This window comes from Urocitellus parryii, chromosome 1 (assembly GCF_045843805.1).
Source record: "Urocitellus parryii isolate mUroPar1 chromosome 1, mUroPar1.hap1, whole genome shotgun sequence".
NCBI lineage: Eukaryota > Metazoa > Chordata > Mammalia > Rodentia > Sciuridae > Urocitellus > Urocitellus parryii.
Genome location: NC_135531.1, coordinates 136760227 through 136787213, shown reverse-complemented (window position 1 = coordinate 136787213; position 26987 = coordinate 136760227). Strand labels below are relative to the sequence as shown.

General features: G+C 49.3%; 2 protein-coding genes across 9 annotated transcripts in view; one reads left to right on the top strand and one right to left on the bottom strand.

Annotated features, from left to right (window-relative positions):
* The window catches only part of Ccni2 (cyclin I family member 2), a 4021-nt gene extending 1581 nt beyond the window's left edge, over positions 1 to 2440 (top strand). The window contains exons 3-4 of the mRNA XM_077799325.1: positions 1596 to 1736; positions 2420 to 2440. Coding sequence (XP_077655451.1) covers positions 1596 to 1736; positions 2420 to 2440 — 162 coding nt within the window. The remainder of the gene's footprint in view (positions 1 to 1595; positions 1737 to 2419) is intronic.
* Positions 1577 to 26987, bottom strand: Septin8 (septin 8). 8 transcript variants are annotated; one of them, XM_077801790.1, is made up of 10 exons: positions 26741 to 26987; positions 16084 to 16207; positions 14618 to 14813; positions 14085 to 14271; positions 12950 to 13111; positions 12288 to 12384; positions 11963 to 12131; positions 11629 to 11761; positions 11321 to 11511; positions 1577 to 2896 (listed from the first exon to the last, which is right to left on the bottom strand). In XM_077801790.1, exons 1-10 carry the CDS (start codon positions 26768 to 26770, stop codon positions 2731 to 2733), a joined length of 1455 nt encoding a protein of 484 aa, XP_077657916.1. In that variant the 5' UTR covers positions 26771 to 26987; the 3' UTR covers positions 1577 to 2730. The 8 variants fall into 8 exon arrangements, with proteins under 8 accessions (XP_077657916.1, XP_077657903.1, XP_077657909.1 ...); XM_077801777.1 differs by having other exon boundaries at positions 1577 to 2893; positions 26741 to 26872; XM_077801783.1 differs by having other exon boundaries at positions 14085 to 14265; positions 26741 to 26872.

Genomic DNA, 26987 nt, shown 5'->3' with positions numbered 1-26987 from the left:
TTTCTGGCATTCATAGTCTTCTCAAATGTGTTCATACTGCAGATAAAAAGGAGGTTACTCCAAGTTATCACAATTACCTCCTTGAGACTTGCTGTAAAAATGAATGAAGAGGAGGAGGTATGCATCCCTGGAAGTCTGCACTGGGCCACATTTGAAGGATAGAGATGTGACACTAGAGCACTTGGGTTTCCTGAAAGGCTGTGCCCTTGGGAATGATGAGCATTTTGGGAAAATCACTTGGGATCTCTTCTGGCCCCCACCCCCGCTCCTGCCTTTTGGCTTGTCAGGCTCAGCCTTCACAAATGGGGAAGTACAAACATCTGAACTCTCCTGACCCAGCAAACCCAGAGGCCTGACCTCCTGGCACATACTTCTGATATTATTGGTAAATGCCATGTGTCACGCCCACTAAATAGAGGCATCTGCTAATGAGAAAAAAAGTCTTCCAAAACCATGTGGCTTAAAGTCTACTCCCAGAAACTATGTCTAAGAAAACTGCTTGATGCTTAAGGACTTGGTTATGCCAATGAACTTAGTCCTTGGGGACTCTGGGATCCTTCTTCTGAGAGGGGCAGGAAGGCTATGTGCTGAAGGTAAAGGAGAGTCCCTGCTGAGTGCTTCAGGTTTGCTTGCTTGGCCACCTTAGTTTCACCATGTTTTTCTGTTTTGGAGGAGACTGTCTTTCAGTACCCTTCCCAGACCTCCCCACCACCTTCTGAGCCCTTCTACTTTGGAATGGGGAAACTGCTGTCCTTTCCAAGGGTCTCCTTTAGCTGATCTCAAAGTCTGAGGAAGCAGGAACAAAAGGCTTGTGTGTCCAGTTCCAAACTTTCAATAAAAATGTTTTTAACCCTTATTTATTATAATTTATGCTCCCTGAACTTTTTTTTGCCCAATGAAAAAATCAAGTAAATAGCCCTTAAAAGAAGTATTTCTGAAAGTTATAGTAATATTTTAAATACCTGAAAAAATAGGACCAAGTTTTTAATGCACTTGATACATCAGTGTTTACTCATAGACAAGTTTTATTATTCCTCTGGACTAAGAAGTCCCTCTGGAGAAAAGTCATATTTTTCCCAGAACTAAACCACCTTCAATGCAGGTTGAAGGGAAGTGTGTCCAGCTGTAGTGGTGCAAAAACCACAGGAGGTTTTGTCAATGTGCCTGCCTGGTGTGGACCAGGAAGCTCATAAGCAGAAACTTTCTATAAGAAACCATGGTAGGGATCAGGAACAAGAATAGTCCAAACCCATGGCTCCCGAAAACCTTTGAAAAGTTCTTGTAGCTGAACACAGGAACTGGAACAGCCCCACCCCGTCTCCAAAGCACCTTTGGGTCTGAGCTGGCATGCAGTTGGGGGATCAAGACCTGTTTGCAGAGGGTGACCATGTGACATGCACTACAGTGTCATAACTTCTGGGGACTTGATAGATAGCCAAGGTCTGATTTGGTTTTTCTTTTAGAAGCATTTTCTGTGGCATGCCACTGGAAGACAACTCTGCTCAGGTTGTATATGCCCAATCCCCCACAGATAAGAAAACAAAAGCTACTATGACATAATGTAGGGCTTTGGCCTCTTTATTTTCTTTTTACAGTTGATTCCACGCATAAAAGACTTCATAAAGCACTATGGCTTTGGCTACACCCCGAATGAGCTGCTGAGGATGGAGCTGGCTATTCTGGACAGACTGCACTGGGACCTACACACTGGGACGCCGCTGGAATTCTTGACTATAGTAAGCATGAGGAGTTTGCCGAGTCTCCCTGAGACTCATTTGTGCCTTTGGAACAGCTGTTCACAACATAGGACAGCAAAGCACAGGCGTGCACACGTCCTTGCACATGCACCACGGTGAGGTGACCCACAAGGCTCACAACATACGGGAGTGAAAATGTATCCAACACCATTCCACCAGACTCCCATTTCTGAAGGACATTAAGTTTACTTGACAAAGATTTTTAAACGGCACTATTATGGTGAGTTTCTCTTTTAAATACACACTGCAAAAATATTTAACTTTCCATTCTATGAATATTGTACATAAATATCTGTCTGCTTTTGCTACACTTTACACACATTCACTTAGCTGTCTTTATTCACCTACACACAATCCTTATTGAGGCTTTAGACCATATTGATCTGGCACTTAAAAAAATATCATACATTAGTTTGGGTTTGTTTTAGTTAGGGGAATGATCATCATTTTCAAGGATATGATTCTGTTAGTAAGGCAAAATTATGCAATGTGAAAATGTCATGGGATTTTGGTCTGTTATGAAGCATGAAGATTAAATTACTAAGGGATGTTTCATTATGAAAACTGACCACTGTTGCCAAGTTGAGTTTCTTCTAGTATCAAGCAGATACAAGTAACTTTTCTGCTACTTTGATCTTGAATAGTATGTTTCTATTTTTCAGATTCGAAACATTGTCATCTAAGTACTTTAGGCCTGCAAAGACTGTCACAAAGCAGACTGTCTTTTTTTCTCTCCAGGGTTGAGGCTCAGGTTGGCCACAGAATGGGCATTAAGCCTCAAGCCCCTCATGGGGCCATGGATGAGAAGGGTTGGGCCACATTTGATGCTCCCTGAAGGAAACGGAGATTGTTTGCACTTTTGGTCATTGATATATGAAAAGTATGGGGTTTTCTGTTCTAACATTAAAAACCATGGTCTCCAGTTCCACTCCCTGGTGGTCCTGAGCCGGCCCCATGTGGTGGAGCTGCTGCCTCAGAGGAATCCTTCCCTCCACGTCGCGTCCCTGACCAGGCAGCTGCAGCACTGTATGGCGGGCCACCAGCTGCTGCAGTTCAAGGGCTCCACACTGGCTTTGGTCATCATCACCTTAGAGTTGGAGAGGCTCATGCCCGACTGGTGGACTCCTATATCTGATCTGCTAAAGAAAGCACAGGTAGACATCAACTTTGCCCCAAGCCTGGCTCTGAGTTTTGCCCCTTTAGAAAATATAGTGTGCCCCTGAAAGAGTACTCATGGCCCTTCTTGGCCCTTGTGAGCTCCAGAAGATGCTCTGGCCTTGATAACTCTGGCAAGAGTCTGCCTAAGGGCTACGCATTCCACACTTGGCCACACTCTGTGGACATCAGTATGAACACCTGCACCTTCACTGGATCAATGCAGGTGGGTCCCTGACAATGAGAAATTTTATCCTCAATGGAAATCCTTAGTGCCAAGAAGATTGGGTGTGTGTGGAGGGGAATGCCCAGCTTAGAAGGAAGCTTAATATTGGGAATTGTAAATTGCAGACCCCACCCCACCCCACCCCAATCTGTCTGAATCTATGGCACCAGGCCCTGGAGGGTCAGAATCCCTGCAGGCAGATAGGTCAGGATGGAGCTGTGCAATTAGACTCCTGACAGTTTACTGAAGTTGGAGAGGGACGTCCCTGACCCAATGGGGTTAATGCTGGTGGGTTGGGTGGTTGGATCCTGCTTGGGTACTCAATTGCCTAAACAGGCTGGCCACTGTTTTAACACAGGTCATCTGTACCGAGCAGTACAGCTGCTGCAAGGAACTTGTAAAGCAGCACCTGGGAAGTTTGAATCAGCCTCCCGCATAGGCAGCTCCGTTCCACCTGCCACCCAGCCTCTCTGCCACTACCCTGGTTCCTTCACAGCATAATGGGAACCCTCCATGAATGGACTCTTATAAATTCTTTGGCTTTATGAATCCTGTAACAAGACAGGAAGAAGGCCCAGAAGAATAACTGAGAAAGATCCTCTGGCCCTAAGAGAAAAATTTCAAGAGAGGGGAAGAGTGGGTCATGATCAACAGTAGCAAGGGTGGTCTGACAGATACTATCTTGCCTTCTGCCTTCTCCCCCCAACCTAGCAGGTAATAAATGCATGCTTCAACTGCACTTGTTTTTCCTTCCTTCTCCAGCAAGGGCTGATATTGGCCCTTCAGAGAGCTGAGGCCAAAGGGTGGGCCCTGCTTAAGCCTGAAAGGCTGGGGCTGGTCCAGATCCTGACTGACCAGTTCTTGCTGTTCTACATGCCAGAGCCAGCCAGGTCCATGTGTCCCAATCTCAGCTCCCTTGCAGCCCCTTCAAAACTGGGACAGTCTCTCCAGACTCATTTACCTTGATGGGTCTTAGCTTAAGTCTTCTCCACAAGGTCCTGATCTTAGAGTAGACCTTATTTAAGGTACAGTAACTAAAAAATGCTTTAAGCACTGTTTTCCCTTTGTTACTGTGAACCAAAGTAGTTTTTTAATCTAAGTAGAGGAATTTCATGCTAATTAATGGAGATTACTGGGTGACACCTGTGAGGGGAAGGCAGCAGTTCTGAGCGCTTTTGTTGGGGTAGACAGGTTTCGAGGCCCAGCCTGCTCCAACCACTGTGCTGCCAGGAAGAGGAGGATGTTACTTGTGTGGCTGAGAGAAAGACCAGCTGCCTCTCTGAAGCCATGATACTATAGGGCCATTCTCTAAGCAGTAGAGCCCAGCTGGCCCAGAGGCCAGCTGGAGCTGTGTAAGCAGTGTTGGGGATTTGAATGACTAGGGCACACATTTAGAGGTGGTTTGTGAAGTCTCTCCACTGTGAATGGTTGTTTTCAGGAATGTGCTAAGCCATGGTGGGTAGGGATATGGTCTGCTACTAGGGGCAATTTGGTGAGAACCAGATATACTATAATCACATCTATACTAAAGTCAGTATACATCTGTATCTTTTCTTGACACAAGTTTGCCTATTGGAGCTTCTGTAAAAAATAGACTTTAATTGCTTTCAACACTGTCTTGAATCTTTTCTTGTACTTACGGAGTACTGTGCATTCAGACTTCTAGAGTCAAATACATTAGGAACACACTCTCCTGGGTCCTATTCATAACTATCCTCCAGGTAGATCCTGGAAGGACCAAAGTGAGAAAATAGGGACTGAGGTTGGGGAGCTGAGAGGCCTAAAAAAAGACTGGTATGCAAACATCTCCCATGAGGGTGTAGGTCAGTTCTACATCTGGTAGGCAGGTGGCAGAGAGGCAGAACCTCCAGTACCCATTTTACAGATGAAGATGCAGCTGCCTGGCCACCACTGCCCTCTGCCTCCTTGCCTCTAATGTGAGTGAGCACTGCAGTGGATGAGGCAGGAGTTCATCCTGAGGACCCACACCAGGCTTTGGGGAACTGCTGGGAGGCATCTGGGTCTTGTAACCAAGTGGCTCTACATGTAAATCTTAGTGAAAGAAGACAGACCTGTGATTCCCGCCTTGTTGTTCAGCTGTTCTATAAATGACGTAACCCTTGTTGGGAAGCTAACACTTGCATTGCCAAAGTACCAATTGTACATTTTTAAAAGTCTGTGCTGGTCGCCCTCCTTGCCTCAGAGTACCAGATCTGTGCTAGTCCCCTCTAACATTTTCCCCTCCTGACATTAGGAATTCACATTCCACTTTGGAGCAGACACTAGGGATCCTCTGTAGGGGGATTAATATGGACACAATCCATCTTTTGTCTCCACCCATACAGAAAGGCGGGGGTTGGTAAAGGACTGAGGCTGCAGAAAATGGGAGGTGGTGGCGGGGGGAGTGTCATGGATTTTTCTTAAACATGTTCAAATGGTACTTCCCCCACATGGGTGAGTCAAGTTGTATAATATTGCTCCTTCCACCAAGGAGGCCCAGCTCCCTCTGGCTTCCTGGAGAGTCTATCCTTCAAAGTCTGGTGAAGACTTTGCCTCCCTTAGGTAGAGTTGAACTACACCTTCAGCAGGGGTGTCAGTATCCAGTCTTCCCGTTGGGCTGTCAACTCCCCAACCTCAGTCCCTATTTTCTCATTTTGGTCTTTCCAGGATCTGACTAGGTCCTAGAAAGAAAGCTTCTCAACAAATGGACCAACCATATGTGTTTGTTATTTTCTCCAAACACAGTTTTGTCTTTCTCAGCCATTTACCTGTATCCGAGGGCTTTCCACTCTACAAAACCTTCCCAGGTCCAGCAGCCCACACTGTCAAACTATATACCCTAACAATGACCACATTTCCAGTCTTCTTACATGAGCCTACTGGGATGCCAAGAGGCGGTTACAGCTTGGGACTTAAGGGTACAGACAACTAATGTTACAATCCCAACTCTTCCATTACTTGCTTTGTGACCTTAGGTAATTACATTATCTCTCTGTGCCTCACCTGTGGAATATGGAGAATAATGGTATCTAATTATAGGAAACTGATGAAGATTAGAGGAGTTAATGCATGTAATGCAGTTGAGAGCACACAAATGTTAGTTGTCCCGGGTCAAGGCTCCTTATAAACTCCTTGAGGGAGTTTCAGTCTCATTTCCTTAACCCAGTTGCCCAATAAATATTCATGCCACAGACTTCATTTTCTTTTTCTTGCAATTCTTTCCTCCACCCCACACCATACAAAAGCCCTTCAGAGATGTCAATAGCAGGATTCACTATTGAAACATAACTTCTGCAGAAGTAACTCTCATGAAGTTCACAGAAAAGACAAGCTGTATCTTAACACAACTGTAGCGTATTAATAGGCTCAGGAAACTTGTTAAATCAAAACTTCTGTCCAAAAAAGACACCATAAAAACTCAAATAAATGCAAAATTTAATGGGGAAAAAAAATACAAAGTGAACTGAAAAGAACAAAAACAGTCAATGAATGGAGTAAATGAATTAACAAGTGAAGCAGTTTTAGAAATGCATGTTAACATAACAGACTAGCAAGCCACACTTCCCTCAGGCCTCTTATCCAGTAAAAAAACAAAACAAAACAAAAAAACAAAAAACCGCCAAACAGGGAACCCACACATGGACAAATAAAAACATAAATGCAATCAATCTGAACAATTACAAGCCTCCTATGCTGATGAGGGATACCACACATTCTGGTTTGCCTGGGATGGTTCTGGTTTATGGATGTTGACCTGGCTTAATTATTGACAGCATCCCTTTTCTCTTTCAAAAGTCCTAGTTTGGACAATAATTTTATGGTGATTCTACCCCAAACCAACATAGTTCAGGAAAGACATAACAGTAAATGCCAACATGATCCTATATGACATCCCTAGTAATACCAACGAATAATAACAAAAAAAAAAAAAGAGGGGAAAATCAGATCTGCACATGGGGGCCATATTACATGAGGGGTAGATTAAATAATCATGCATTATGCTCACCTTGTATACCAAGGATTCATTTGGTCTCAGCTAAAGATGACAAAATCCCAAACACAAACAGGAGCAGGAGAGCACAGTAAGACTTGCTAAAGCTGATGACTGTGGGGGCAGCTCAGACCCCAGAAAATGCAAGTCTATCAGGTCTCCCCAGAGATGTTGGGAAGTCTTGGGCCTACGGGCAAGCAACTGGCCACAAGTATGGCCTTCCAGTATGCCTGGGGTGTGGCCAGCAGGTGTGGTGGACGGGTGGCAGAATCTTCCCTTTCCAGAAGCCTCAGGTTGGCCATGAGCCAGGAGTCCTCATTTCTTACATAACCAATGAACCTGTTGGGTCACTGAACCTCATCGTCAGATATATATTAGCTACAAGAAGATATTTTAAAGGTCATGCTTTGACCCAACTGAATACACTTTCAGATATACAATTACCCCAAGGAGGAGTCGCTCACCATCCACATCTGCCTTAGGTCTGCAGTTGACCTTTTCAGATACCCAGAATGAAGTATCCCTTTCCACTCACAACCAGAGGTGGATTAACTGCAAAGCTGATAAGGCTTAATCTTCAGGGTCCCTTCCAAGGCCCTGTGCCTAATTTTTCATTCACATTCTTTTTCTTAAACCAATCGTCCTAAATAGTTCAAGCTTCCAGCTCAGTGAAAAAGTCAGAATCCACCCCTGGTCATAGCATAACACTTGGAGGATTTTCATAACATTTACAGCATAAATAAAACCTGCTCTACTCTTGGCATATGGAGCCCCCCATATGTACAAACTGCCCCTTTCTGGCTGTGGCTCAATTAGACATACAACAGCTCCCTACCTCCACCTCACTTGGAATGGAACATCATTTTACAAGGGCAGGAGGAATCCCCAACTTGGTCCTGGAAATCAATCAAGCAGGCCAGGGCCAGGTAGAAAGGGGGAAAGAGTGATGGAAGATGGGGGCATGAAAAACTGCCAGCCCAGCAATAAATCAACACAGCCTCCTAAGACTCCTGGTGAGGGAGTGCCTTGAGGAGAGGGCTGGGCTTTCCTCCAGGTGGCACCAGGCTGCACAGGGCTGCAGCAACCTTGAGGCTAGTCTTCCTCTCATCTCTTCATTTTTCACCAACCGATTTTCCCGGCCATGATTTTTAACACTCATATATCCTGGTGGTGCAAACCATCAGAAGCAAAGAAGAATCAGTGCTGCCCGAACGTTAGAAAATGTTCTGTTGTAGAATGCAGCTGAAGTGGGGAAGGCTCCTTGACTGCTAATTTGTTCTCAAATTGTCCTAAATACACCAGAGACCTTCATTCTGTCCTGTGACTCAGCCAGGAAAAAAGAAACAATGAGTTTGGGGCAATAGCTTTTTCCCCACTGGAAATAACTCATTTGGAACACGCAGGATTGGCTTGAGAGCCTTATTTGAAGTCGAACACTTAACACACACACACATGGAGTTGGTCCCTGGTTACAGCACCTTGGGGGCACAGAGACAATGGCTTTGGGCTGCTGTTCCATTTACATTCACAGTAAAAACGCTGGACGTGGTCTCGTTCATGTTCACTTTCATTCCGTAAAGAAATTCCAAACACTGTCATTACAGGAAGTTTATTACCCACCTCTCCCTTTATATTATAGGGGTACTTTTTTACATAAGAAGGTTTAGAGATATTTTTAGTTTTTAAAAAACCAGGAAGTCTGTGTTACTTATGAAAATAACGGGAGAGGATATTATTTGTCTTTACGCTGGTGCCAAAATAAAAATTTAGAAGTGTTTCAAAGTTATTATTGAAATTAAACTCTAGGTTAGAAAAATTAAACTGAAAGGGAATCGGGCAAATTTTGCAGCATGTATACCAGACCACAGGCCACACCTAGGCACCACGTGAGCTGCCATCTTGACGCTGAACAGTTAGGCCTAGCATCGCCGGCAGGGGCCTTCACTAAAGCGGCAATAACTGCTCCATCAAGGAATAGTGACACTGTAAATGGAAGACCAGCCACTGGCTCTGAAAAAAATAAACCTCATCAGTTTTGGATTCCAGCATTCATGGCTTTTAGGTATTTGCATAGAGAGGGGTGACAGGCCAGGCCCAGGGGCAGCCTGGAGCCAGATTGGGGTAGGGGCAAAGCAAGGCTGTAAACACTGGAGTCTGTACCGGCTCCCAGTCCGTCCTCACACCATGTTATGGGAGAAGGGTCACAAGGTGTAACTCAAGCAACTTAACACATGAAAGTCTAAAGTCCGCTCTTGACATGTAAGTCTGTGCGTGCGTTAACTGAAAAATAAAAATAAAACAAACAAAACAAAAACAGACACATTAAAAGATACACAGACCAAATCAAACAGAAGCAAAAGACAGCAAGATGGACACTGGGAAAGGGCAGTCAGTTTGGCATTTGTGACGGGCAAAGCAGAGAATTCGCTTCAGTTTGTGACGTCCCAGGCTGAGGGTCAAGATCTGATTGGGAAGTAATTTTTGCAAAAACGGATTAAAATCTGAAGAATAAGTACAACCAATCAATGCTGTTCAACTAAATGGTCACAAAAAATACCCACCCGTAAAATGCACTCCCAACCCACCCTATCCCCCTGACCAGGGCAAGAGGAAAACATGCCCCCAGTCACCCACCCACCCACTCCAGCCTCTTTAGGCCAACACGGGAGGAGTTCTCTCTCCCAGGGCCAAACCGACTGAAGCTTTCTGGCATATCCAGCAGACAGGAAGAGCCTGTCTTCCAGGCCTCAGCCAGGACAACAATGTACCACGGACACCAGACACCAGGGACAAGCCCCCACTGAGAGCTCTGCTGGTCCCCTGCAGCCAGTCTGCACCCCACCCCCACTGACCCTCAGGCCTGAACTGGTCCTTGTTTTCAATGTCTGTGGTTTCTCCACAGCATGTTTCCTAGGGGATCATGCCTACTTTTTCTTTAACAAGATGACCTGGGCCAAGCTGTCAGAGAGGAGGGCAAAGTAACTTGGGTGCCAAAGACTTCACCCACTGCCCCCCAGAATGAAGTCCAAGATGGTTAAACTTGCTTATTTCCTGAGGTGGTAAGAAAATAATGGTACCAGCTCCAGGCTGGGGAAAGGGAGATGTAAGGATAGATAAGAGTTCCACAGTGTGGCATGGCATGGGACTCTGAATGAAGTAGGGTAGGTGAGGGACAGCCAGGGCATCTGGACTCAAGTTAAGGGTGTATAAATAGGACATGAAAAATATCAAGGAGAGCTAGGGGTATAACAAAGTGGTAAAGCACTGGCAATATGTGTGAGGCCCTGGGTTTGATCTCTAGTACCTCAAAAAAAAAAAAAAAAGACAACAAACAAAAAGCCAAGAAGTGACTCAGAATTGCCCCAGTTGGCTGATAAATTGACAGCACTTGTGGAGGCTGAAAAAAAAAAAAATGGTATCCTTTTCTCTTCCTTCCCTACTCTATATGAACAGCTCTAACCTCTCCTGGAAGGGCAGCCCAGTTACCTGGCAAAACCAGAGTCCTGCAGAGAGCTGCTATCCTTTCAGCCCCACATGCCCTTCAAAACAGCTGAGTAGTAATCACAGTGTCCAGGTCAGTGCTAGCTGGCCTTGAGTCCCGGCTGCTCTTGGTTACCATCTGCCAGCCAATATGGGTCCCACACCCACCATCTCGGAGGCCGAGGATGGACAGCTATGGCTGTCTAAGCAGAAACCACAGGAAGTTTTGGAATCTGGCTAGAAATGCTGACAGTACCAGGCCTGGTTCCTCTCCTGGCCCCAGAGACTTCCCCAAGAACCCAGCAGCTCCACCCAGGACTCGGGGGTCAGCCTTCCCCATGTGCAGCAGGCAGGCCCCAGCTGCTGTGGGCGCTGCAGGAAAAGAAATGAGTGAGCAGAAGGGGGGGGGGCAGTGAGAAAAAGAAAGGCAGAGCCAGGAAAGGAGAGGGCAAGATCACCATGCAAGAGAGCACAGGCCATGAGAGAGAGATGCAGATTATGGTGCATCGAGAGCACTAGTGCAGAAACAAGAATAAGAACCATGAGCAAGAAGAGGTGGCAGAACAAGTGAACATGAGGGAGAGCAAGACAAGGATGAACCAGAGAGAAGGCCAGGTGAGCCAGAGACGAGCAGGAACAGCAGAAGCCAGATCCCAGGGTGAGTGCACAGGGTAGAGAGAAGCCAGTGTAGCGGGGGAGCCCACCACTTACTTCTTCTTGTCCTTGTCCTTCCTCAGGGGCTGCTGTGAGGTGGCATGCAAGGCCTGGGACTGCAGAGCCTCCATGGCAGCCTTCCTGCAGTTGAAGGCACTAGTCTCCTCCTCCAGTTCCCGGCGCTTTTCCTCCACCTTGCGCTTCTCCTCCTGGTGGATCCGCTTCAGGTGCTCAAACTTCTCCTGGAGCTGGGACGGAAGGAGAGGCACTTTGACATGAAGAGGGAAGGAGCTGGGCCCCCACATCTAGGCCTAGCCAGTGTCCCCCTTGCTTTCCTCACCACCGCCCCATCCTCGCACACACACCTCCCTTTCCTTCTCCTTCAACTCCAGCTCGGTCTCCTTCACTTTGTTCACAAACATCTGCCTCATTTCTTCCTCCTTTCTCTGCAGCTCACTTAAGAACTCCTTCCTCTTGGCCTCATATGTTTCTTGTAGGCTGTGGAGACCCAAAGGAGAGAGATTCAGGGTAGGATTATGGAGAGAACGGGTGGGTCAGGACTAGAGAAGTATAATCAGGGGGACGCTGGGGTGAAGAGGAGGCTGGGCTTCCAATAGCCTCTGCCTGGCTCATAAGACCATTGGAGGTTAGAGGCCGGTGTGGCAAGAGTAGCTGTGGCTATGAAGCTCAGGCTGTCACCTGAAGGGCTGGCTGTCACCATCACTGTCCTGGAAGCCCATTTCCTCCAACTTGCAGCGCCGGTAGAGCTCATAGTGCCGACTGTGGGTCTGCTCACGGAGGTCCTCCATATTCACCCGGATCAACATCTCCCTTAGCTTCACGAAGTCACAGTGATTCTCGTTCTCCACTGAAAGCAGGGGGCATGTGGGGCATGTGGCAGGCACCCAGTTGGGCAGGGGAAGGGCAGCATGCAGAAACGTGGTCAGAGTGCCACAGGTGGCAGGACAGGATGGGGACTAAGTTCACATCACCAGATGGGAATGTGCTCTCTCCTCACACTCACCCTGCACCACACCCCAAGGGTACTGCCGTGCTCGGACCAGCTTGTTCCCCACCTTCACCTCCTCGGTGCTGCCCACCACGGCAAAGGGCAGGTGAGCCTAGAAAGGGACCCAAGTATGTGTGAGTGCTGCATTATAGAGGGGGACACACAGACTCTCCCTCACTGCCCCTGGGTTCCAGGGAGGGGTTACCAGACCTGGGAAGGCCCTGGGCCCAGAGGCTCATTTCCTGGCTCTCTTTGGATAAATGTTCTCTTCCATACAGGGTAGTGGGCTGAAGCCTCAACACCCCCTCCCTGATGTACTAACTCTCTAGGGTGTTCTTTTCAGGGCTCCACAAATGGACCTATGGATCTGGTTCCTTTTAAGGTTCCCATACTTTGGCCTCATGTCTGCTCACTCCTATAGGCTTTAAGTTCCTACTCTGAGTAAAAATATTTTAGCACTCAAACCTAGGAGAACTCCAGTGTGGGTCCAATATCCAAGTCCTCTTGTCCCCTGCCCACAGGAAATAGGAATGGCTCATGCCAAATACTCATCTGCCTGTCCTGGAGAAGCTAATGCTGGAATCCTGGGAAACAAAGGTCTCCTGGGGCTGTCTGAGATTTGTGCTGGCTCCAAGCCCTCTGGCCCCAGAGCCCTGAGACCCTTGAGCATCACTCACATTCATGACTGCATTAATCTCTGCAACAGCCTCATCATCAGTGGGAAATTGGTAGATCTGGACTCCATTGCTGACCAGCTCACCCATGATCTTGATCTTGAACTTGTGGAGCTCACTCTTGGAGATAGTGTCAGCCTTGGCGATGATGGGAATTATATTCACCTGCCAGACCATAGGGGTGTGGGGCACACAGCAAGTTAGTTAGTCTGAGCAATGGTCCCTGACTATGGACAGCTCTAAATAGAGGAACAGGAAGCCAAGAAGATGGAACTATCTCACAGGCAGTACCAGCCCAAATCCAGCCATCATAATTGGCTGTGATGCTTCTTACAGTCCTGGTCTCCGAAACAACCATCCAGCCCCCTGGGCATACCAAGCTTTGACCCAGAATGCTCTGAAGGTCATAACCAGAATAGAATCTGACAGAAGCACTGATGGGGAACCCCTCTAAGCAGGTAAGATGACTTTTATATCAGCAGAAGATATGGAAAGATATTAAAATCTCCCAGGACAAGGTTATCATATTTTTCACATTAGTTCCTAAGCGGGGGAGGTCACCTGAGAGCTGACAGGTGACTGGAGTCACAGGCCCTCCAGGATCTCCAACCCTTCCTGACATCCCCATGAAGATGCTCTTACAGTCTCACAATACCCACTGCTTGTTCATATCCCAATTCTGGGGCTTCACTCTCCTCCCCCTAGAGGGCTCAGGATCCATGTTGTAGAAGAAAGAGGAAGTGAAAGTGGGAAGTAGGAAAACGGAAATGAGAGACAAAATAAGCAGAAAAAAGGCTGAGACGGGAAGGGGAAACAAAGGTCTCCTGGGCTCTGCCCCAGAGCATCAGAGGGAGGTGGAAGTCATTCTAGAAGAAGGGAATGAGCTAGCAGGGGAACAAAGAATGGTTCAGCTGGAAGGGGCTCAGGGCCAGACTCAGGGGACAGAGTCCTGGAGAAAGAGCCCAGAGCAAGTGTGGACCTACTGGAGTAGAAGAGACAGTTGCAAAATACAATATAGAAAGGATAACGAAGGGAGCTGCGTGCAAGGTCCCTAAGGACCACAGTGGACTGCCCAGCTGAAGCTGCCATATCACACCTTAGTGAATAATGAGAGAGGGAACAAGGAGAGGGCACGTACCTTGCTGTCTAGTTTCTTCATGGTGACCAGATCCAAGGACTTCAGAGAATGCCCAGTGGGTGTGATGAAGTAGAGGCAAACGTGAATCCTCGTGTCATGGTAGTCAAAGAGGGAGCGGCGGATCTTCAGCTCCTCTTGTAAATAGTTTTCAAACTGCGCATCAATGTAGTCGACTATAGGCCTGTAACTACAGACAGCTCCATCACCTGGGAGCCAGGTAGCTAAGCTGCTTGGAGGGCTCAGAGCCTAGCCACGCTATACTCTGGCCCTTCCTTTCTTCCATGGACTTATAAAAGGCTCTACCCTATCTGGTCCAGGTGGCTGACCCCCTTCCCAAGTAAAAACTGGTCAGTTAATGGCCACAATGCTTCAGAAGTCCCTGAGAGGCCCTGCCCTGGCCTCGCTGGAGTGTGGCGGCTCAACTACTCAAATAGGGGCAGTTTAAGGTGACATGTGCCCAGGCACTTTTAGAACTGGGGTTAACATGGGAGGGATGGACGAGGCTAGGTGGGGCTGCCCTTCCCATCTCTTGCCTCTCGTCTTTATTGATCTGATCCCCGAAGCCCACAGCATCCACGATGGTCAGCTTGAGCTGCACGTTGCTTTCTTGGAGGTCATAGGTCTGGGGCCGCAGGCGCACACATTCCTCATGGTGACTGGCTTCTTCAGTCTCGAAGGTTGTGTTGAAAAGGGTGTTCATCAGTGTAGACTTGCCAATCCCCGTCTCTCCTAAGGAGAGGCGACAGGAGGGAGAGAGTGGATGTGGAAAGCTAGAACGGGGACTGTCCCTGGCTAGTGGCTAGGCCAGGGATGAAGGGGGAGGCTCAGGCATACTTAGGCCTGATACAAGAGAAAGGGGCAGGCCTCCCACTCCATCCCTCTCTGACCCTATTCCCTAGGAATTATCCCTTTTCTTAGTATAATAATGTGTGGGGGCTGGGATGTGCTAGAGTGCTTGCTTAGTTTGTATGAGGTCCTGGGTTTGATCCCCAGCACCACAAGAACAAAATAAAACAAAACAAAAAACAAACCAGAAGGTAAAGAAATAATGTGTGGAAGAAAGCTAAAAGGAAACTTTGGACATAAGACACAGCTGTGCAGAACATGCGACATTTCCTCATAAAGTGGAGAAGCAGAGTCAGACAGCTGTGAGGTCACCACCAGATGCTGGCTTCAGAGGGACCCAATCACCAAACACATATTCTCCCATGCATGCTATCCCCCCTAGGTCCCAGATGATTATAAGGACAGCAGGGTCAGGATCTAAAGCCACCATTGGCTTGTCCCACAAACCCTGAGTCACCTCAACTCTATGTAGTCCTTTTTTTAAAAAAAATAAATAAATACTGGGGATTGAACTCAGGGATACTTAATAAATAAGCCACATCCCCAGCCTTTTTTTCATATTTTTTATTTTGAGAACAAGTTGCTTAGGTCCTTGCTAAATTGCTGAGGCTGGCTTTGAACTTGTGATCCTCCTGCCACACAGCCTCTGTGTAGTTTAAACGGGGCTGGGGTGTGTGTATCTGGTAGAGCACTTTGTGCTCTCCTGGGAGTCTTGAGGCACGTGGTTCCTCCCAGAGCTCCTGTTTAAGGATTGTGTTTGTTTAGGCGTGTGCTGGAGATTTTATTATATGATACTGCCGTGAAGAGCAGGGTCTGGTTCACTATCGTGTCCTTGACACACAGAAGGAATAGTGCATTTAAAAAAAAAAAAAATGAATGAACAAATGAAACTAAATCTCTGTCTAGACACCCACAGTTTACAAAAGCATTTTCCTGTGCCTAATCCTATTTATTCTTCATGACAACTCTGAGTCAGTCCTTGACTCCAATCCTGTCTCCTTGACTCTGGCAGAGACACCAACCAAATCCTCTTCCTCTGCCTCAGAAGCCCCCACATAGTTTGACAGTGGTCAAGGCAGCAATGCCCCATCTCCTAGAAGGTTCCCATTCATCCTCTGTCCAAGGATGCCCCTGATCTGGCCATGACACTCACCCACACAGAGGATGTTGAAACTGAAGCCCTGAGTGACAGACTTGCTGACCAGCTGGTCAGGGAGGCTGTCGAAGCCCACATGGCCACCCAGGGAAAGGCTCCGGGGCTCTGGATCCGCATTCTGCTGAGAGAAGCAAAGCAAGGCTGTGAGCCCAGGCAGGGAAGGCTGTACCTGAGTGAAACAAGCCCTGCCTCACTTCCCCCAGTGCTCAGCACACCTTGACGGCCCCACAGCTACAACTCCACACTAATACTCCCACAAAGGGAGCCCAGCAATACTCAGAGACCCTGAATCGGCTTTGGGAAAGGCAAGGCCCTTTCCCTCTGAGGCTCTGCTCCATGTGGCATGGCCAGGGACACTTGGGCCTCAGGCTCCATCTCTCTTAACATGGGTAGTCCCAAGGCCTATGACTGATACCTCAGAGGGCTCACCTGTCCTCCAGCCTAGGAGGAGACCCCAGATTATCCCTGGATCTTAAATAAAGATTCCAAGAGTCCAGAGTGCAGAATGTATGTTCCTGTGGCCGGCTCTGAGGAGACAGTGATGCTGCTGCCCGCTCCCAGATCCTCCTTTTCCCAACCCCTCACATTCATGCTCCATTAGAGAGGACTACCCCATCAGTCTGGGCTCATGTTCCTCCACGTCCACCCCCTACTCCTTGTGCACTCAAGTATGTAATGCACACATGGGTCCCGTTAAAGGGGCTGGTAATCATGAAGACAATCCCACCCCTTGGGCTCAGAGAAAGCCTCTTACCTCCTTCTCAGTGATATTCTCTAGAGACCTCCTGGCTCTGGCTCCTGTCACCCTCCCAACCAAATCCAAGCTATGGTTGCTTACACAGAAGATTCTGGATGAGAATGTGGGGCCTGGCTTTAGCAGAAAGATGGACAGCAGGCCCCAAGTGAGCAGGAGGTCACAGGAGCTGGCCCATAGCACCACAACAAGAAATGAATCATGAGAATATGAAGCAGAGGGTCAAGGTCAGATTCCCCTTTGTGTAGATGATCTCTCTGGCTTCTCTGGGAATCAAGGCAAAATGCTCAGCCCCACTGAAGGGAAGGCCCCACACAACTCCATGCTGGGCAGAAACATGGAGCTCCTTCCTGAGCCCCTCTGCTCTGACCACCAGCTAAAGACAGGAAAGGGCAATGGGTTCAGAGTCCCACCTTCCCAGAGCTCCCAAGGGGAGGAAGCAGGCCCAGCGGAGGTCAGTACAAGAGCTACTGCTCGGCACCATGGCTGCTCTCATACAAATGTAGATACAGGTAGAGCGGGCAGAGGGACAGAGGACTGGACAGGAGGGCCCTGTTCCTGCTCTGCAGAGGGATCTCCTCTGTACCTGAGTGTCTGACTCAGCCTGTGGCCTCTGCCCCTTGGAGCAGTCTTTCCTCACAACCAGAGCCATCTGGCACTCAAACCCAACTTCCTTCCCCATTTACGCCCACCTATCCATGGCAGCCCTGCACCACTGGTTCCTAAGTATGTCTCTTGACAGGCTATACCCCACTTGGCCTCTTTGTGTACTATGCCCTCTGAAATAAGTCCAGGTTACCCCCTAAACTTGTTTTCTCCAGTGACTCTCTTAGTGGAGCCTCTTTTCTTACAGCTGAACCTTCCTCCCTCCCCTAACCCCAGGGCATCATGGCCCAAGCTCCCCACTAAGCCCAGGCTCCTTTAGGGCTGCAAACATAACCCGACAAAGAGTCCCCAGGCAGCATCTACATCAAGAACAGTGCATGGGGCCTCGGATATGGCTGCCAGGAACAACCCCCTTGGTGTGGCATTCCAGGCCTTCTTCACAGGCTCAGCTTCCGCCCCACTGGCTACTTCTCAATTCACTTTATAAGCTCTGCCCTTCCCTAGGCTCCAGAGCTCTAGCTTTTCCCTGGTACTGCTGTCACCTGGCCTGCTGCACTGTTATGTATGCTTTTATGCATCTTGGTTCTCCACCTATTCCATAAGCTTCCGGAAGTTGGCTGCAGGTTGGGGGAGATCATGTTTCCCATTCTTCTCACCAGCATGCTCAGTGCTAGACAACACTACCCATTTATTACTTACTCTATGGGCGTCTGCCCACCTGACAGAGGGCTTCATTATTTGGTCTATTTTCCCCTTGCTCTTGGCAGTTTGAGGATCAAATGGAGGACACAGAACAGTCAGTCTGGAGCTTTCTTCTTTTTGGGTGAGACAGAAAATCTCTAAAATTTAAGGCGTGCTGTGCTTACAGAGAAGGCTATGTGTTTATTCATCCTCCTGTTCCAAGGGTGACACAATCAGGATGCAATCCAACATCCTGTAGCCTGCCGCCAAAACCCACCAAGTCAGCTGTGTCTGGAAACCACACACACACACACACACACACACACACACACACACACTCCACAGCAGAATACTTGCAGAGAAACAGAGACCATCCTGTGCCTCAGATCCCCACCCCCCACCCCACATACAGTTCCAGGTTTCAGAGGCTTAGAGCAGCACTGGGGGACTCACATAAGCCCACCTACCCAGGCTCCTGCCTGCCTGTCCTTCACTCCTTCAGCTCAGCTCTCTCTGTGGAAGTGTGTGGAGGATGGAGGTCGTTATCCCCCAGTTGTTGCACAGGCTGCACTCTGTCACCAAGGTCACACACCTGGGACAATTGCTGCCGGAGAGCTTCAGGGTCAGTGGGGGTATTCAGTTTATGGAGCACATGCACATACATGGCCCTAATAGAAATAGTGTTCTTCCCTGGTCTCAGGAGGCAGATGTGATCTCTCAGTTTTATCAATGGTGGTGCTCAGTGATGCCAGCCTCCCGATCATATATTTGACATCAACAACATGTGATCCAAGATACATGGCTGGCTCCAAGGTGCTCACCACAGGTGTCTACTAATCTGAGCAGGATCACAGCCTACAAGAAGCCAGCAGCCCCCGAGGCATCTCCTGCAAGTCTCAGAAATAAAATTAGGTATCCCATTGGCTACCAGCCCTTCCATTGGGTGGGAATCGCTCAGCATGATTCCATAATTGGCTCAGATACAGGCAGATGACCCATATGGAACCTTTATAGCCATCTCAAGATGGCTATAAAGAGCCAATGTCTGCCCTACTTCTAGGCCTACCCCTTTACCCCTGGCTGTATATGCCCTTAATTGCTTAAGCCAGTTGGGTGGAGTACTCTAGTACTTGCAACTGAAAGTACCTTGACTGCTGCTGTGAAATTCTGGATGCACAGGAATGGGGAGGTGGCGGTGAGCAGAGAGACCTCAGAGTGGAAAGATGTGGGAGGTCAAGTGTCACAGAGTTCACAACCACAGGAAGGAATGGGTATCAAAGATGACACCAGCACCACACTGAGGACCACTATGGGTGAACTTGACCAAGTGTGTTACACGATCTCTCCCTAAGTCTATGCAGCAGGCATCACTTTACCAGTGAGGAAATTAAGGCACATGATGTGGGAACTAATCAGGGCACAGCAGGGATGTGAGAGTAAACCAAGCCCTTGCTCCTAACCATGCTGGTACATCAGTGTCACTCATCGCACACCTATTGGACACACCTGCTGTGTGCCAGGCACTGGGATGGCTGGCAATGAAAAGAGGGCGCCAGATCCTTTGCCTTCAAAAGGCTCATTCTAAACTCAAGTGCTTAGAGGCCAGACAGGTAATGTAAATGCATGAAGAGAAGCAATACAGTAATAATGATGACAAGAACAAGCTAGCATTCATCGGGCACTTGCTGTTAACAGCTCTGATTTAATATCATTTAATTCACATATCGGTCCTGTGAGATTGGCCGTAACATAGTTTGCACTGAACAGATGAGACCACTGAGGCAACGCTAGCTTAAGTAATTTGCACACAAACATGCTGCTCAGGAGGGTGAGGCCAGGCTCTCAATGGAGACAGCATGATGGAGAAACGCACACACGTAGCTGCATGGCAACCCTGGATGCTGGAGGAAAGATGCCACTGACATGGCCAAGTGCGGGATCCCCCAGGGAGACTAAGAATAGTGGGGAGCTGCAGAGCCCCTGTGTACACATGACCTGTGGTGGTCACAGTTCCATGACTCCAGCCAACTGTGGGAATGCAAGTCTAGTGTTACCAAACCTTACTTTTCAAGAGAATTCATAAATCTAGATCTTTGCGTGAAATCCTCTAAATTTTAAAGGTTGGCAACAAATACAATCTGAGAATCCTGGGAGGGCCCAACACAACATATCAGGGGCCTGGTCTAGACCAAAGGCCTGACCGTCTGCAACCTGGGCCTAGAAGGAGAATGAGCTGGAGCTACGATGCACCTGCCTCTGTTCTCAAGCGTGGAGACCGATAGGACACTGTTCCACAGGGAGGAGCCTGGGTGAATGGTCAACTTGGACCCTGGAGAAAGGCAGACCCTGCTGCCTCTGGCCCTTTCCACATGCCTAGCAACTTGGGGTCTCATTCAGGGACCTCTTAATGTCTTCAAAGCCCAGAACAGTGAGAGTTGGCAGCCTGGGGCTCTACACACACAATGAGAATCTCCACGGGGACATTATCCCCCCTCTAATCACTAACAAGCTTTTGGCTCCTGAGCCAAGCCCCTGGCTTCTGTGTCATCATTTCTTTGGCATATCAAAGACAACAACCAAAATAATAACTACTCAGTCGGCTGTGTTCCTCCATGCCTGGCCATCCAAAACAAAGTGGAGAACTGTATTTTGTTATGCAGGCCAGCGGATAACTAGGACGTCCTATTCTTGATCAGGAAGTGCTCTCTGAGTCTTCTGGATCAACCCTAACTTAACTGCCAGCCAGAAGGAGCTGCCCACTTTACCAAGAAGCAAGATGGGATTTAGGGGAGAAACTACTGTTTGTGGCTTAGCCACACACAAATAATAGCCTTTTATCCAGAAAAAAAAAGAAAGAAAGAAAAAACAGAAATCTGATCAACGTCCAAACCAACACAGCCAGGAAAGATGTGGGTAAATAAAGACCCCCAAACCAAGATAGTTGTTAGGGTGGAAATAGAGGGGAAACCCCACACAGTGGCATGTGGCTTCTGAATCTTAAACAAAGGATAGCCCCATCCCAGGCCTTCCACAGAGTTCTTTACGCCTTGGGCTTGGGACACTTGTCTTCACCTGGGTTCCCATGCATCCACTGGCCTGTGCACCCTGCCAGACAGAAAGGAGGCCTTCACCTCAGGAGCGCTCCAGCCCTGGGAGAGGCTCTGTTAGGAACCAGGAGACACTGCACCACTGGGGGCCTTCTCTACCAGTGTTCCTGGCCCAAATCATCCTACACCAGTTCCAGCTACTTCTAGGAGCTAGGGCCTTAAATAGCCAGAGCAGAGGCCTCTGGCTGGAATGCGGGTCTGGTAATAAGCACAACTGTCCTTGAGCCCAAGAGGAATCCTAGGAATTTTCCCAGGAAAGGCTTAGGCTCTGGTCCCAGGATTCCACAATAAGCCTCTAAAGCCCAGGTCAGAGGTTATGGGAAATAACCAAAAGGATTACATGTGGAAGGGCGGGGTGGAGATGCTGCTACCCTGGGCAGAGAGGGAAGAACAGAGGCAGGCATACCTGTCCCAAATCAACAGGACACTTAGGAACCAAAGTGTCTCTCTCCTACACCACAGAAAACCAGAGAAGACTCAAACAGGGATCAACCTTCCTAGCATCACGGTGGTGGCAGACAGGATAATAACAGGGAGATAGCAGCTGGACCACCAGTCACTCCACAAACCAGCTGTTCCCCCCACCCCCATCCTCAGAAGACAAGGAACTCTGGAGCAAAACTATCTGCGGGAGTCTAAGACCATCCCTCCGCTGATACTAGTACTCTGTCTTCTCTGCTTCCCTGTCTCCAGAAGGTATGTTCTCCTTCTTCCTGCACATCAGTCAGGTGGCAGCTTATTAATTGGAATGATTTGATTTCCTATCAAAATCAGGTTTCCAGGAACCAAGGGCATACTTGCTGATTCCTGGGCCCATGCCTGTCACCTTCAGTGCCCAGGCCTAGGACACAGCCCCATTCTTGGGCTTCGATGTGCTAAGAGGTTGTCTGTCCTACAGCTGTGCAGATGGGAAAGGCTCTCTGGGCTACAGAAAGCACTGAAACTCAGGTGTTCCCATTTATTCACTTGGCTCAGGGCAGATGCCACTTACAACAGGGAAAGTCATGAGGGGTCTGACAATGCTGGAAGGAGGGGGCAGTCTTTGCTCCACAGAAAATGAGACCCTAGACTTGGAAGGTGGAACGTGGGTAGCAAAGGTGCCTCTTCTTTCCTCTCACCCCAGGACAGATGCCAGTGCTGGCAAGGAACAGAGGAATTCATGAGCACCAACATGGAGAACGGAAGTGTGGGTGGCACTGCTACATGTCTCTGCTGCTTGTTCATTCACCCCAGCACCAGGCAGAGGGTCAGGCTTGTGATCAACCCCATAGCCAGGTCTGGGGAGTAGACTTAGGTCCATAACCACTGCTCCTCCTGAACTTCCCTGGTGGCCCAGAAGGTCTCTCAAAGAACAGACAACTGCCACAATCAGAAATGGACCCTTACTCCCGCTTCTCCTTGTTCTAACCCTGTGAAGTCTCTAAGATGGGGCTAAGAAGCACCTAGAAGCTATGTTCTGAGTATGAGAACATCTAACTTGTCCCAAGACCTTCAGGGCAATTGCAATCACTGCCAAGATGCCTCCTGCCCTGTCTCCCAATGCCTCTGCCCAGCCACGGTTCCTCAAGAGCCATGAGGTGACAGCTCCTAAGGCACCTAGTCAAGAGCACCCAGCTCTACTATGAAGGCATTCTGACCTTGGGAGGCATCCTTTTGCCAGGCAGAGGTGTCTCCCTCTTGCCTGCATAGCTCCACATCCCATTGTCTGGCAAAGCTTGTGCCTTGGGGGCTATGTCTGGGAATCCCCAGACCCAAGCAGCAGCCCAGAGGTAGGAAGACAGGAACGCATGGAGACCAGCTGTCCCTTAGGTCCTTTGCTCCGTCATCCTACAGCTGCTCGCCTTGCCTCAGGGTAGCTGGACTGGAGTCACAGGGACACTTGTAGTAGTCACTGCACTAAATATGCTCCTCCACCTGGTCAATCCTAGAACTCAAAACACAGAGGGCTGCCCTCTTGGTCATCTCAAGGGGTCCTTAGTTGCTAGTCTGGGCTTTGAGCCCTCCCTTCACTGGCCAATGACCAAAGTTGGCTTCCTCACCTGTTAGTATCAAAAAGATGATGGACACAAAGCATCCAGTGCTGTCCCTGTCTCCAGTTTCAGACACAGGTCCAATCCTTGGGTGCTCAGCTTCCATCCATTCTCCTTGGCACTGAGATCAGTCTCTTCTCACCACCCTCTCTGTTCTTACCCTGGTCAGTCCCTTATGGAGTGCACCCTTGAACTGTCACTGCCTCCCCAACCAGCCTCACAGCCCTCAACCATTCCAACCAAGATCCCACACAGACCCTCCTAGGGCAGGCACTATAGCATGGCATGATGCAATGAGAGAGAAGGGCAGGGCAGACCCACTGCTAGGGAAGACCCACTATAAAGAGCTGCGGCTTTGCCCAGGGTGCTCACATGTGACCCCTCAAAGTTATCAGGCACTGAGAGTTGCAGAGACATCTCTTGCTCGGCTCTCATTTCTCCCTCAGAAAGGCTTGGCAAGGAGGTCAATGGCCATGTTTACCGGACAGGGAGATACCACACAGTAACAGAGGCCTTGAAACACCACCTGGGTGAGAGGGCTGCTTCCCACATCCCTCGCTTCAGGGAAGAATAGGCACTCTCAGATAGTCTGCTTCTTGGGGAAGTGTCAAGATTACAGGGGTGACAACGGAAGCAACAGATGGTGCTGGGGATAAAGCCGAGATGGGGGGGGGGGGTGACTGGCTGGGAAGAATGCCAAGCATGAGGCTGCCTCACGTTTCTTCCTCCCCCCTCACATCTCACTTTCCCCAGGCCTGATAAGGTCCCTCACCATGGAGTCTGAATCTTGCATCATGAGGTTCTGATAGGATTAAACAGGAACTGGCCCTCAGGGCAGGAAGAGGTTAGCTTCAGAGTCAGGGACTAGTAAGGAAAAGAGACCAAGCAAGAGTAGACAGGAGTCTGATGCACAAGGAGAAAGAGGCAACAGAAACTCCTGAGGTGTTTCCTGCCCCCGACATGCACATACTTCAGGCATCAACCCAAACCCCATGGTTGATCTAGAGCTGAGCAGGGCCCAGTCAAGGGTAAAGGCTGCTGGGGATGTGGGATACACAATCCTGCTACATCTTGATCTCAAAGGAACCCAGCACACCTTGATCTCAAAGCACAATTCTGTATGCTCTTCTGAGCTCCAGGTCAAGACAGTGCCCAAGCCCTTCAGGGCTGGTCTAACCACTGTGCTAACCAGAGGGGCAGTGCAGACCTACCACAGCCACATCCAGACCCTGGAGCTGGTAAGACACCTGAGACATCTCCAAACGCACCAAGACTACAATTAACCTTCCACAAACTCTTTGAAGAGTCAGTGTGGTGGTGCCCAATTTGCAGCAGGATAAGGAAAAAGCAAGATAAGAGATTATTTTCCCAGAATGACAAGACATGAGGGGAGAATGGAGTCCAGGCTCCAAAATTCAGGCCAAACTCCACCCAAGATCTCCACCCAAATTCAACCCTGTCCAAGTCTTCCCAAGAAGCTGATGACCCAGAGCAGAGGGTGTGGTAGGCGGCCATCCTTCCAGTTCAACCTGGCACAGTACTTAGGCTCCATGCTCTTAGCTCACAGTGCACTCTCAGTGCCTCGTGCACTGAGAGATAACAACACCCAAACTCCTTACAGGAATGGTCCAAGAGCAAACATAAAGAGGCCCTTCCAGACCACTGCTGTGTAGGCAGGCCTCTCAGTTGATCCTCTAAGAACTATCTCTGGACAAACATCAATGGAAGGAAGCCCTTCCAGAAAGTGCAACATGGGGCAAACATGTTCTCTGCTGCCTTCTCACACAGAGGATCAGTCTTTATGTCTACATAAATAGTAAGTATCATGTGTCATTTATTGTGTCCTTACCATGAACCCAACACTGCTCAAGTTCTTCATCTGAATTCTCTCACTGAATCCTCACAATAGCCCAATAAGAAATAATGTCTTTTATCCTTTTATACAGCTAAGATCAACAAGGGGTTAATAACTTGCTCAAGGTCAGATGACCAACAAGTAGCATATAAGATTCAAATCAGGCCCGTCTGATTCTGGTTACCCTACATACCACTCCCACCTACAAGATCAACTGCTAGAGCAACCTCTAGCAACAGACAAGAACCAGACATAACTTTCTGGTCAGCTGGGCACAGAAAATGCACACAGACACGTACAAGCACACATTGGTCTCAGCCTCCAGCGGGTCTATCAGGATTCAGGAACTGCCTTCCTCCAGTATATAAATTCCAATTCACTCCACAGGGGTGAAGTGGATTTCAGATTCACCCAGCCTCTGAATCTTTACTCATCTAGTTAAATTTACTTAACTGATACATGCCTCCCCCCCACCAAGGGAAATAAAACACCCAGTCTATAAATTATGAAATCATGAGCTCCTGCTTAGTTATGCATATTTCCAAAGTAGACCAACAAATGTATTTTCAGATTAAAGGGGAAATTTACATATATAAATTCAGATGACAGTATTTATAGCATTAATTACATAAGTCCTGGCTCCCTTATTTAGCCCCAGAACCAATTCGTTATCGGTCACATAGTCAGAATTCCCCCCGCCCTCCCCTCCCTCCCTTTCCTCTCATCTCCCTCCTCCCGTTCCAGCCGACCAGGGCCTCACTTGCTGGCCAAGAGGACACAGCTCCCTTCACTGTCACAGCCTAGCCTCTCAGACACACCCAGATCCAGCCTTAGACACCAAGGGACGTACAGACACAACCCCCAAAAGGCCTCCCTCCCCCGGATGAATTATAAAAACCTTTAGGAAGTTGACTATGGCCTGACTCAGGTCCAGAGAGACCCCTGCAGGGACCACCAAAAATGTTAGCCCAAGAGAAGGCAGACCCAGACTGAGCCCAAACACCCAATGGGCTGAATCTGGAATCACTCCCGTTCCAGGGGAATGGCTGTCGCAGACCCGACCACTGAGGCCTGACCTGTCGGGGTCGCATCCAGGATCCCGACGCGGGGAGGAAAGTGGAGGGGAGAAGAGGAAGAAAAGTGGGCGCAGGGTCTTCAGGATCCAAGTGTGCAACTACCCTGAGCGCTTTGGGGGGACTCCCTGGATCCTTAGGGCTTCATCCCCACCGTTTGTGTCCATCCAACAGCACCTGCGCGACTAGGAATCTTCCCCAGTTGTGCAGAAAGAAAAACCCTGGGAGATGGGGGTAGAGAGTACCCCGGATCCTTTCCTCTGGCCTCCGGGATCCAGGTCTATCTTCACACCTGCCCAGAGCCAGGCGGGTCCTTGCTTCTTCCCAAGAAGGGGGTTTGCCTCGCCAGCCACCGGGCGAATCGCCCCCGCCCGACTCCCCGAGACCCGGGGCTAGCGCGGCCGAGAGCCGGCTCCAGTGTTCCCGAGCCCCCTGGGCGTCGAGGCCCGGCCGCGCGGCGCTGACAGCCCGCCTCGCGCCCCCCGGCCAGCTGCAGGGCGGCCCCCTTCAGCGCCTCCCGTGCGCGCCGCTGCCACCAGGGCCCTCACCGAGAAGCGTTCCAGGTCAGTGGCCGCCATGGTGAGCTCCGCACCGGGCGGGCGGGCTGCAGAGAGCGGCGGGGCCGCGACGGGGACAAGCCGGCTGAGGGACGCGCTCCGCCCGGGCGGCTGCGGCTGAATGGATCCAATATGGCCACTTCCTGGAAACTCCCCTTGGCGGCGGCGGCGGGAGAAGCCGCGGAGCCGCCCCCGCCCCCGCCCGCGGGACCGGCCTCTCCGCCCGGCCGGGCCACGA